We start from the raw sequence: 12630 nt of genomic DNA on the forward strand, positions 1-12630 counted from the left end.
AAGTCAGGTGTTCATTGAATGTGCAGGAGCATAAATACTCAAGCTGGAAAAACAACTCTAAATTCCCCCTCAATTGCTAAGTAATCTTTTTATATAAGGCAGACATTCAGCAAAAGGAAAAAATTACGAATACAGAAGGCTCTTAATGCTTCCCTTGTTCGTCTTCCCACAGGTCCCTTTTACCTGCAAGGGGGTCAGAGTGTTTAGTCTGGGAATACTGCCAGCAGTTTAGGAAAGGCAGCAGCCAACTGGCAAGAGTCAGCACTGTGTTGTTACTAAATACTGTTGATGGACAAACTATTGTCACCTGAGTGAATTTTTCTCTTGTTATGTCTCACTGTTCGGATTCCTTCTATTTTAGCCTGTGAAGTCCTAGGTGACGCTGGGTAACAGTGGTGGGTAGGGGTAGGGGTAAATGGTGATGAAGCATGAAGACTCTTAAGAGATCAACATGGAAATCTACTGTATGGAGACTTCACTGAATTTATGAACTATTATTTCTGGGATGTCTAGCTTTGTTACTGGTAATATAGTAGATAAAGGCATAGTTTATCCTTCACTAAATTGATGCATCCCCATCAATTCTTATTAAGTACTTATTCTTAATAAGTATCATAAGCAGTCACAATACTATCTTCTTTTACAAAGTTAAGAATGGCTCCCTGTATGTTTTTCTTTTAAATATTTTTCCTAACTATTAAATTACCAGGGATCCCTTTTGTTTTTCAACAAAGCTCTGGGCATGAGGGTAAAACTGTGTGCACCACTATCTCATAAAAATATACCTTGGACTCTATCTCCCAGGCCTCAAAAGCAAAAAACAATCATGTCAACAATGGGAGAATGAAAAGAGCTAATTTCCTAGAGATACAAATCTTAATTCTTAAAATAAACATATCATCTATACAACATAAACAAAGTTCCTAATAATCTACAAGACAAATAATCATTGAAAGACTCACAGAACTAACACCAAGATGTAATGAGGCTAAGCAGGGAGGGGAGGAAGGGAGGGGTATTAGACTTAAGGACTACTGAAGCCAAGAACAAGAACAGAAAGAAGTCTAAGCTACATGAAAATAGAGTTTGTTTTGCCCACTGGTGTATTCCATCTAGAATATGCTCATTAATTGGTAGCATCTCCATAAATATATGTTGAATAAATGAGTAAATCCAAGAGTTTTTGACTGCAAGATGTCCCTCCATCCTTCTCTTTATTTCTACCCAATTGCTGAAGCACCATATTATTAAGGACCATTTCTTAAAGGTGTCACTCATGGGCCTCACCAAACTGGCCCCAACTCTATCCCTGTCTTTTAAACATACCATATTCATTTCCTAACTCCATTTCTTTGCTCATAACATTCACCTTATTTGAAATATCTTCTTGCCTACTCATTTGAACCCTACCTATCCACCCATTCTTTCCTGATGCCTTATGCCTTTTTAGGAGAACTGTGGCCCACAGAATTCCTTACATCACCATCTTTACTAAATATCAGGTTGTGATATGTTGTTTCATGTCTGGAATTATTTTTCCCTTAAGCATAAGTCCTGGCCCATCCATCAGACTTCAAGCTTTTAGAGCACAGAGCTCAAGGCTTATCATCCACGGCCGTGCTCCATGACTTGTCCTAGTAATTGGCTCAGGAGTAGCTCTCTGCAGTGAAGAGCAAGACAAGTCACATCATTTACTAGTTGGATGACTATGGGTAACTTTTCTCTGCCTATGCCTCTAATTCTTTCACATGCAAACTGAGAAGATTATCACTTACCTAGAATGGCTATCATAAGGGTTAGAGATTGCCTTCATAAAGTGTTTAGCATGGTGCTTTACAAAGAGTTGGTGCTTAATACAAGCAGCAAATGTTACGATCTTTTTTCTTTTATTTGCGAAGACACTGAAAGCAAAGACTACTTGCTTTTCTTTAAAGGTTCAGAGCAATGTCTGACTTCATAGATTCCCTAGCTGGCATTACACTGCCTAAAGGTCTAGTTCTAAACATGGTAAGTTGTAAGCTCCAGGAAGGTACGGTTTGTATCTTTATTTATATTTTCCCAGCTGTCTCCAAGAGCACATATAAAATACACTATAATTGCTGAATTTAATAGTCAAGTTTGATATTGATATGCAGCAAATATATATCACAGATAAAAATTAGAAGGAAATTTAAGTTTAATGTAAATCTAAATTTGCTTCTTTTAAAACATTTAATGTCTTCAGCAAGCTCTCTAGAAACCTGAGATTAAAAAAAAAAAAAAGAAGCCCTCTGAGGTACTTAAAATGGTGATCAAATTTATATCAGTCTACCTCAGGTCAATACCTTGGAGCTATTTTATTTAAAGCAGTCATGCATTGAAGCCAAACCTTAAAAGAAAAATGCAGTTACTATTTCCAATTAGAAACATTTATGTTTTTATAAAACACATTCTGTGAAAGGCTGTATTTTTTTTTTTTTTTTTTTTTTGAGACGGAGTCTCGCTCTGTCGCCCAGGCTGGAGTGCAGTGGCCGGATCTCAGCTCACTGCAAGCTCCGCCTCCCGGGTTCACGCCATTCTCCTGCCTCAGCCTCCCGAGTAGCTGGGACTACAGGCACCCGCCACCTCGCCCGGCTAGTTTTTTGTAGTTTTTTTAGTAGAGACGGGGTTTCACCGTGTTAGCCAGGATGGTCTCGATCTCCCGACCTCGTGATCCGCCCGTCTCGGCCTCCCAAAGTGCTGGGATTACAGGCTTGAGCCACCGCGCCCGGCCGAAAGGCTGTATTTTAAGTTTATGCTTTTCAAGAGACCTTCAATTTTGTCTTCCTCCTCACTGGCCTTAATCTAGATGACTTAGTGGTGTGCCTTCTCTCCCCCATAGAATATACTCGATCTTAAGAAGTTCTGGCTAATTAGAATTCAGAATAGCATGCTACCAACTACAATCACGTACGTAAGTGGAAATAGTACATCAAAGCAATATTCTTTCATCTGTTTTGTATTAAATAGCACACATCCTCAAAATGAAAATGGCTTTGAAAACATACCGATTCATCCTTCTTGCCCGTTCCAATACTTCAAACATATGCTCTTGAAATAAATCAAGCCGCCGGTAGCGATTATTTTCAACATTCTTCCTAATGATGTCAAATGTAAGGGGTGGTTTGTTAGGAAAGTTGGGATCCACAGCAGGAATTTCCGCTAAAGAATCACTGTAGCATCTTCCCTCATCATCCTGATGACTCATGACTGACACAAAAAGATTGTGGATAAGCTCTTGAATCAGCAAAGTCACATTTGGGACATGAGAGTCCTCATCTCCCTCCAGGTCTCTGCGCGTTTCAAGCAGGACTTTGTGTAGTACAAGAGCATCTTTGTAGATCAAAGACTCAGGCTCATTGTATGTACATGCATTATTAAACATCATGACAAAGTCCTCAACCATAGAGTCAATATCTTGGTACTTGTTGGCCATCATGTGACTTCGAATTTTTTCCATATCCATGGGCTTTTTAATAGTCAGATAGTAGTCAGGCAACTCAGATCTAGAGGGAAGCCTCAGAAATATGGCACTGAGGCGGCGACCTCTCTTATCAGTATAGTTCTTTACAGCTTCATAGACCTCATTTAGTTTCTGCTGCATTGGAGTCATGTATTTTGATTTTTTAGGAGAAATGCCACTCTTCCTACCTAAAGAAAGAGACTTAAAGTTAAATGAATAAAATAAATGAACCTAAATTTGTATACAGATGGTAGCATAACCACAAGCTACGATTCCAAATAATTTGTAAAACCCAGCAATTAGCATGTCTATAGTGAAATATAACCTGCAGACAAAAAAGAACTAAAAAAAAAATTTTAACTGTTTTTAGTAATCATATTTTTGATGGGAGACTAAGTACTGTAAGGTTGAGAAAGCTGTGAATAAGGAATAAAGCAAATGAGCAGCTATGTGACATTCTATCACCTCTGGTATCACTGAGAACTGAGATTTTCATCATGGGATAAAAAGAGATAACGGATGTTAAAACACAGGACATTAATAATTACCTTGAGGCCTTTAATCTCAATTGAAAGTATCACTATGAACTTACGATGTATTTTATCTTTAAATATAAGCATACGAACAAACACATACAAATTTCCTAGCTCTGTCCACTGAAAATCGTACAAACAATGACTACATCAGTAGCAGTATACCCCACACTAGAGTTTTAAAATATTAATTCCAAATACAAATGTTGATGAACCCTCACCTTTTAGCAGAAACATGAAAAAGGTAGGGCTCCTTGGCAAATGACTGATTCCCAGTCTGGTATATCTTCAAACACTAGACAGTAAAGAATCTATCAATGACTTCTTACCATGACTTCATGTCAACAGAATATAGGAACCATCTGGGCGTGGTGGCTCATGCCTGCAACCCCAACGCTTTGGGAGGCCAAGGTGGGTGGATCACCTGAGGTCAGGAGTTCAAGATCAGCCTGGCCAATATGGCGAAACCCCATCTCTATTAAAAATACAAAAAATTAGCCGGGTGTGGTGGTGGTGCCTGTAATCCAAGTTACTTGGGAGGCGAGGCAGGAGAATTGCTTGAACCCAGGAGGCAGAGGTTGCAGTGAGCTGAAATCAAGCCATTGCACTCCAGCCTGGGCGACAGAGCGAGATTCTGTCTCAAAAAAAACAAAACAAAAAGAATATAGGAATCAGCCTGAACCAGCCTGAGTATCAATAACGGCAATAACTTCAATCACAACTCAGCCACATGTTTAAGTCTGGTAGTTCTTAATAATATGTATAAACAAACAACAAAATGGGTAAATATTGAAGGATGTTAGTAAACCAATGCATATTTTGAAAACTGGTAAAGGGGAAAACAAAATAAAACAAAAATCAAGCCTTTATCCTTTCAAAAAGCAAGACACACACATGAAAAACACTGTACCACTGGCTAATCAAATATCAGATAAGGCAAAGTTTCTCTAGAGCTAGTAAGGAATAAAATTAAAAACGATCACAATTTTACATCCCTTTCATGAATTAATAATTAATGAAGTATGCAACACCACCAGTTAACAGAAAGACATAGATTTCACATGTACCTGATGGAAGATGATATATTACCTATGAAGTCGGTTTTTCTGCCAAAGGGAGAGGATAGGGGATCAGACCTCAATCTGATCAAACCTCTGGCTCCAACTACCAATTTACAGGAAGTGCAAAGGACAGAGGAACACATGAAAGTACAACAGAGTGGGCCAGGAGCGGTGGCTCATGCCTGTAATACCAGCACTGTGGAAGGCCAAGGTGGGCAGATCACTTGAGTCCAGGAGTTCAAGACCAGCCTGGCAACATAGCAAAACCCTGTCTCTACTAAAAATACAAAAAAAATGAGCTGGAAGTGGTGGCGTGTACCTGTAGTCCCAGCTACCTGAGAGGCTAAAGTGGGAGGATTGCTTCAGTCGGGAGGTGGAGGTGGCAATGAGCCAAGAATGTGCCACTACACTCCAGCTTGGGTGACAGAGTGAGACCCTGTCGCCAAAAAACAAAACGAAACAAAACACAACACACACAAAAACCCCCACAACATATGGATGCAATCAGCAAAATCCAGACTATGGGAAACTATAGCACAAATCTAATTTCTTCAACAGATAAATAGTAAGGGGTGGAAAAAGAGAGAGATGGAGGGGAGTTTACAGATTAAAAGAAGTATTGGGCTGGGCACGGTGGCTCACACCTGTAATTCCAGCACTTTGGGAGGCCGAGGTGGGCGGATCACGAGGTCAGGAGTTCGAGACCAGCCTGGCCAATATGGTGAAACAGGACTGAGTCACCTCCCTGGCCACTGTACTTTACATTTATATATGTTTGAAATTTTTCATTAAAAAACATAGAGAAATAAAAAGGAAGCCAGGCACGGTGGCTCATGCCTGTAATCCCAACACTTTAGAAGGCAGAGGCAGGAGGATCGCTTGAGCCCAGGAGTTCAAGACCAGCCTGGCCAATACAGGGAGACCCTGCCTCTATTAATTTAAAACAAACAAAAGAAATAAAAAGGAAATTAACATTCCACATAAAAAGCCCTTTTTAAAGAACTTTAAAAAATGCATATGTGAATTTATGTATTTAAATATAATTTAGATAGTTATTGTTAAACTATTATTAGTCTTTTATGAAATCCATTCTAGTTAAAAGATACTGTGTTCCTACAAAGTGGAATGAAAGTTTTACATTTCTCCAAACCTTCTGTATGCTTTTACAATTCCATGAAAAGATAAATGCCTTAAAAAGGATTCATTGCTTAGCAGTAAATCATACCCAAATCTACTACTAAATTTAGTTGACAGTCATTTCAGATAAAAAAGCTAGTCCGGGCCAGGCAGGGTGGCTCACACCCGTAATCCCAGCACTTTAGGAGGCCAAGGTAGGCGAATCACTTGAGGTCAGGAGTTTTAACAGCAGCCTGGTCAACATGGTGAAACCCCGTCTCTACTAAAAATACAAAAAATTAGTTGGGCATGGTGGCGTACACTCGTAGTCCCAGCTACTTGGGAGGCTGAGTGGAAGGATCACTTGAACCTGGGAGGCAGAGGTTGCAGTGAGCCAAGGTCACGCCACGGCACTCCAACCTGGGTGACAGGGCGAGATGCTTTACCAAAAAAAAAAAAAGCTAGTCTGTCTGTTTTCCCCCTTTCCAGCAAATACGGCTCCAACGAATATCATTATCAATTGCTTGGTATCTATTTTATTTACATATTTTAAAGAAGACAGAAATCTCTTTATCTCTTATCTAGTGGTATTAATAACTTTTGCTGTCTTCTCTTCGAACCTTTTCCTTCCTTTTTTTTTTTTTTTTTTTTCCCCGAGGCAGAGTCTCACTTATGAGCGCAGTGGTGCGATCTTGGCTCACTGCAACCTCTGCCTCCCAGGTTCAAGCAATTATCCTGCCTTAGCCTCCCAAAGAGCTGGGATTACAGGCATGTACTCCCATGTCTGGCTAATTTTTGTATTTTGAGTAAAGATGGGGATTCACCATGTTGGCCAGGCTGGTCCTGAACTCCTGACCTCAAGTGATCTGCCCACCTCAGCCTCTCAAAGTGCTGAGATTACAGGCATGAGTCACTGTCCCTGGCCTTCTCTTACAACTTTTAATATAAAAACCAACCACAGACTACACTCAAATGATAGCTGAGTATAGTACAGTGGCTGGCTGGACATCTCTAACTCCTCTGTCTAGTTGGAACTGTTGGGATTAATTTTTAATTCTAGTAATTGTCAGACACACATATCAAGAAAAGAAATCTGCTACTATATTCTTACAGCATTATATGTAGAGAAAAATCTATTTTTACTATTTAAAATGTACAAAATGTCTACTGCATTCAAGAAAGTAAACAAAACCTCTGACATTATATTTTACTACCCACATGCTTGTCACAGTTTAGCTACTTAAAATACAGTAAACAAGAGGGCTTGACAAGAAGGAAGAACTCCATGCTGGAGCACAGTGAGTTCAAATATATTCATCATTTAATTAAATATTATTTCAGAAAAATCAGCAATCTCTCTTTGATAGACTAAACTAAATAACAAAGTGTGAGGCTGCCTTACTCAGCTTGAGTTTGGGAGAAGCCATGTCATCATCATCAGGCAATGGGCCCAGCTCTTTCCTTTTCTCCTTGAGTAACTTCTCCAGGATATGTGCATCGTTGTACACCTACATTCCAAAAATATATTTAAATTATTCTCTAAAAACTTTTTATTAAGGTATAAAATGCATCCATAAAGAAGTTTTAAAAAGACAGTTGAAGATAGTTCGGAGCTTAAAGAAAACCAAAACCAGCCTCACTACAGAGCAATAAAATCACTGTATCTGTGGAAAAGCCTAGGCCTTAACTGGCTTGTTTTTAAGCTTCCCAGGTGATTCTAATGCACAGACATGCATGCTAATGTTTGAGAACCACTGTAGTAGAATCACTGCAGGTTTTAACAGAAGTTCTGAAACACAATTACATGTGTTGTTTTCTTCAAAAACTTTTCTTCTCCACGGGGACACTCAAGGTAGCAGACTTAGGCCAATAGAAATTAGAGACTAAAAATATCTGATAGTTGGAGAGCAATATCTCAAGATCTTAAATTCCGAATCTGAGTTCACAGTCTGAAGCTTCATCTATAAAAAAACAATTATCCTTGCTTAGGGATCTCTCTCTGAGGACTGAGCCAAGGGTGGTAATATGTAGTCAAGAACAACGTTACTCACCTTATGACTTTGCATCCATAGCTCCCTCCTCTTACCTCCCCAGCAGATGCTATGTCCTCCCTTGGCCACCCACCAAAGCAGAGGAGCTGAGGGAAAAAGTGACCTCCCCTGTCTGGCCATCTCTCTTAAAGATGGCTTTTTCCTCTACCAGTGATGGACAAGTGGTATATTAGCCAGTGACACTGAGGACTGTGTAAACCCTTAAGATAGAACCATTTTTTAAATTTATAAGCACCCTCAATGCATACTCTATTTTATAATCAAATGTAATTGCAGAGGAAAACAAATGACTTAAAAATGTTATTTTATTTCTGGGAGATGTAAAGTAGATAAAAAGATATCAAATAGAAAAAGTTTCAAAGAAGGGAGACTATATCTTAGTTATACTGATAAAGAACTAAAAATCAAGATGCTTTGGCCGGGCGCGGTGACTCATGCCTATAATCCCAGCACTTTGGGAGGCTCAGGCGGGTGGATCACGAGGTCAGGAGATGAAGACCATCCAGGCTAACACGGTGAAACCCCATCTCTACTAAAAATACAAAAAATTAGCTGGGCATGGTGGCAGGCACCTGTAGTCCCAGCTACGCGGGAGGCTGAGGCAGGAGAATGGCATAAACCCGGGAGGCAGAGCTTGCAGTGAGCCGAGATGGCACCACTGCACCCCAGCCTGGGCGACAGAGCGAGACTCTGTCTCAAAAAAAAATCAAGATGCTTCACAGCAAAATCAATTAAATCAATTATTTAGAGGTGCATTTATGGGAATAGCATGCTGATTTTTATATAATTATACATTTTCTATATAGGCTGTCTTTGGAGAAGTATGGTCGTTGAGGATCGTAGTAATAATGATGATGAAAGATTTTAATACTATTGGCTTTCCTTTGAGTGCTTATTCAGTACCAGGCACTCTGCTAAATGCTCAGTATACATTATCTCTTTTAAATCCTACACCAAGTGTAGGTACTATTATTGTAAGTACTATTATTAGTTGACGCAAGTACTATTATTAGCCTTAATTTATAGATGAAGAAACTGAGGCTCAGGAAGGATAAATTACTTACACATGGATTGGCAGAGCAAAATTCAAAACTAGGATGTCAGATTACAAAGTAGGAACGTTTAATCTTTATAATGTACTGCCTCTGATTTTAAACAATGAAGAAAAATCAAAGTATTAACCTAGTCACCAAAAAGAATAATCCAAGTTAAGCCTCTAGAGCTGGTCTCTCAAAATGCATTATTCTGTAAGCACTCCTCTCCCCCAAAATGTGCCTACTTCAGTACCCCTGGCCCTCCTCACCTGGGAGCCCTCCTCGTTATAGTGCCTGGCATTCCGGAACATCAGCTTCATGTCTTCTATCATTCCCTCTTCACCTGCATATTTGTCATTGCGGATGTTATGCTCAATTATTTTCAAGTCCATTGGCTCCAAGATGATTTTATAATAATCAGGATAGTCCTTTTTGGATGGCTTAACCATAAATAGGTCACAAAGTCTTCTGCCTGAACCTGGCTCTCGAGCTTCAAGAACAACATTGAATAAGATTTTCATTCGCTGCTTTCTTATGTTCTTTTTACTGTTGAGAGGGAAAGTAGAAAAGGGGAAAAATTAGAATCGGTTTAGTTTTCTTAAATCAAGGATGACCATAAAATGAAACAAATTATTTGTGGTGCTTTATAATGATTACAATTTATTGATTACATATGCCACAAACACAGTAACCATGCTGGAAGTTATAAGCAAATAGTAGGAAAATTTCCAAAATTGTTAAAACAGTGATTCTGGCAGGAGTAGTTAATGAATGCCAAATAAAATTTATAGATATTTCATGAAATGCAATGTTTGAAAAAAGATCCTCTCTGATACCAAAAGAAAATGAAATCATATAATCAACTGAGATATATTTTTTGTTTAAAGATAAGTAGAGCAAAAGTGCAATAAAACTAGTAATTCCCTATTGTTATAATATCCTCACTTCCAGGCACAAAAACAAAACAAAATAAAAAACATAAAAAGAGAAGTGTTTCATCTCTTAAGACAAGCACTCCTGAACACTTGGTATTTTGGTTGTCTGCAAACAAAAGGAGACTGCCTGTCAGACTAGTGTCTTTACAGTGGGTATGAGCCTCTCTTGCATTGATCCTGTCAGGGTCGTCCTTGCTCTCTCCATCAGCATTATTCCACAACTCCTACTTACTTTAAAGAATAAGTGGTGTGGTTAATCTGAGTTTTCTAGAGTAAAATTTCCATCCTTGAGCATGAATCCCTGTCTTGTTCTCCAAAAAGCCCCAGTGAGATGTGATGCTGAGAAGCTGATTTAAGCAGTATGGAACAAAGCATAAAGAACTACAGATTAGATTGAGTTCAAAAGGGCTCCAAGAGAGCAGATGGTCTATCTCTTAATTGTTGAGAAAACTGGCTCAGGGAGGGTAAATGACTGGCCCAAGGTGAGCTTCCTAGTAAATTATTAGAAGTGATGCTCTTCCGATATGGCTTCTGGTTAACCGTTCTTATGTATTCAGAACACGGCTAAAGAAATTCTAGCCAGATAAAGAAATTTTAGTCAAACTAACCAGCAGTCTCCAAGTGAACAGTCAGGTAGGTAATAACAAGAAATGACTTACGACTTAGTTTTTTGTTGTTGCTGTTTTTTTTTTGTTTTTTTTTTTCTGAGACAGAGTTTTGCTCTTGCTGCCCAGGCTGGAGTGCAACGGCACGATCTCAGCTCACCACAGCCTCTGTCTCCTGGGTTCAAGCGGTTTTCCTGCCTCAGCCTCCCCAGTAGCTGGGATTATAGGCGCCTGCCACCACGCCCGGCTTTTTTTTTTTTTTTTTTTTGAGATGGAGTTTCACTCTTGTTGCCCAGGCTGGAGTGCAATGGTGCGGTATCTGCTCACTGCAACCTCCACCTCCTAGGTTCGAGCAATTCTCCTGCCTCAGCCTCTCGAGTAGCTGGGATTACAGGCATGCACCACCACGCCCAACTAATTTTGTAATTTTAGTAGACAGGGTTTCTCCATGTTGGTCAGGTTAGTCTCGAACTTCCGACCTCAGGTGATCTGCCCGCTTCGACCTCCCAAAGTGCTAGGATTACAGGCGTGAGCCATTGCGCTAGGCCATGCCCGGGTAATTTTTGTATTTTTAGTAGAGACAGGGTTTCACTATGTTGGCCAGGCTGGTCTCAAACACCCGACCTCAGGTGATCCGCCCACCGTGGCCTCCCAAAGTGTTGGGATTACAGGCGTGAGCCACCGTGCTCGCCCAACTTAATTTTTATTAAAAAAAATATTTACTAAGATCCTATAGTATAGTCATCCCTTGGTATTCATGGGGAATTGGTTTCAGGATCTCCTTTGGATACCAAAATACATAGACGTTCAAGTCCCTGATATAAAATGTTGTAGTATTTGCAAATAACACGTGCACATCCTCCTGTATACTTTAAATCATCTCTAGATTACTTATAATACCTAATACATTAAAAATGCTACATTGTTTTGTTATACTGTATTGCTTAGGACATGACAAGAAAAAAATCTGTACATGTACAGTAAAGATGCAATTAAAAAATTATTTTTCTATCTGTAGTTGGTTGAATCCTTGGATGTGGAAGCTATGGATACAGAGGGCCAACTGTACTTAGAAGTAAATATTTTGTATGTTTCCTATCCTGTAGGTGGAAGAAAGTTCATTCCTCAGGCAAACTATATGTGGCTGTATAGGTCTTCTGGTCCAGTCCTCTGACTACTTGCACTACTCCTGGATCATGAAGAAGCCAAAGGCCAGATATTTTCTCTCCAAGGTTCAAAATACACTTTTTTAAAACACAGAAGGAAAAATCAAGAACTAACAGTTGAGAAAATAAATATCTATCCTTAAGATTTTTAGGCTTCTCAGAAATACCTATCTTCCTAGCATTGTGGAACTCAAGGCAAACAAAGTGATTTAATTAGGAAAGAAACGGACAAGAGCCTGTTCCTGCAAGAGTTGAGATCATCCTCATAACTTGTGTCTTCACTCTGACTGCTTATTTCCTGCTCATTGTGGACCTTAGACAATTCCTGCCATTTTCTTTCCTCAGCACTTTTTTTTTTGTGTTAAATAAGTTTGTTAGGTGATGGCAAAATGTTAGATATTTCACCTAGTGGAAACTCCTTCTCCAAGGAGACATCCTGGGGCAATGATGTGACAGGAAGAGTTCTCTCATTCTAAGTCTTTGGCAAGTGGATAATACAAGGGAAGTTGGGACAAAGTTCCAATACCACAGAGCTCCACATCTGGGCAGAGATTAGAACACAGATGACTTTAACCTTCAGGAAGTCTCTAAAGAAAAATTTCAGAATCTGACTTTGAAGTCAAATGCGGTTTGATTAGGTCTCGCACG

At 39.4% G+C, this 12630-nt stretch overlaps 1 protein-coding gene across 50 annotated transcripts in view; it reads right to left on the minus strand.

The window, feature by feature from the left end:
* PBRM1 (polybromo 1) overlaps positions 1-12630 on the minus strand; it is a 150135-nt gene that overhangs the window by 71500 nt on the left and 66005 nt on the right. For all 50 annotated transcript variants that reach the window (XM_077993048.1, XM_077993056.1, XM_077993042.1 and 47 more), the window contains 3 exons: positions 9546-9822; positions 7594-7699; positions 3027-3669 (listed from right to left, as the gene is read on the minus strand). In XM_077993048.1, coding sequence (XP_077849174.1) covers positions 3027-3669; positions 7594-7699; positions 9546-9822 — 1026 coding nt within the window. The remainder of the gene's footprint in view (positions 1-3026; positions 3670-7593; positions 7700-9545; positions 9823-12630) is intronic.

The sequence above is a fragment of the Macaca mulatta genome, chromosome 2 (assembly GCF_049350105.2).
Source record: "Macaca mulatta isolate MMU2019108-1 chromosome 2, T2T-MMU8v2.0, whole genome shotgun sequence".
NCBI classification, from domain to species: domain Eukaryota; kingdom Metazoa; phylum Chordata; class Mammalia; order Primates; family Cercopithecidae; genus Macaca; species Macaca mulatta.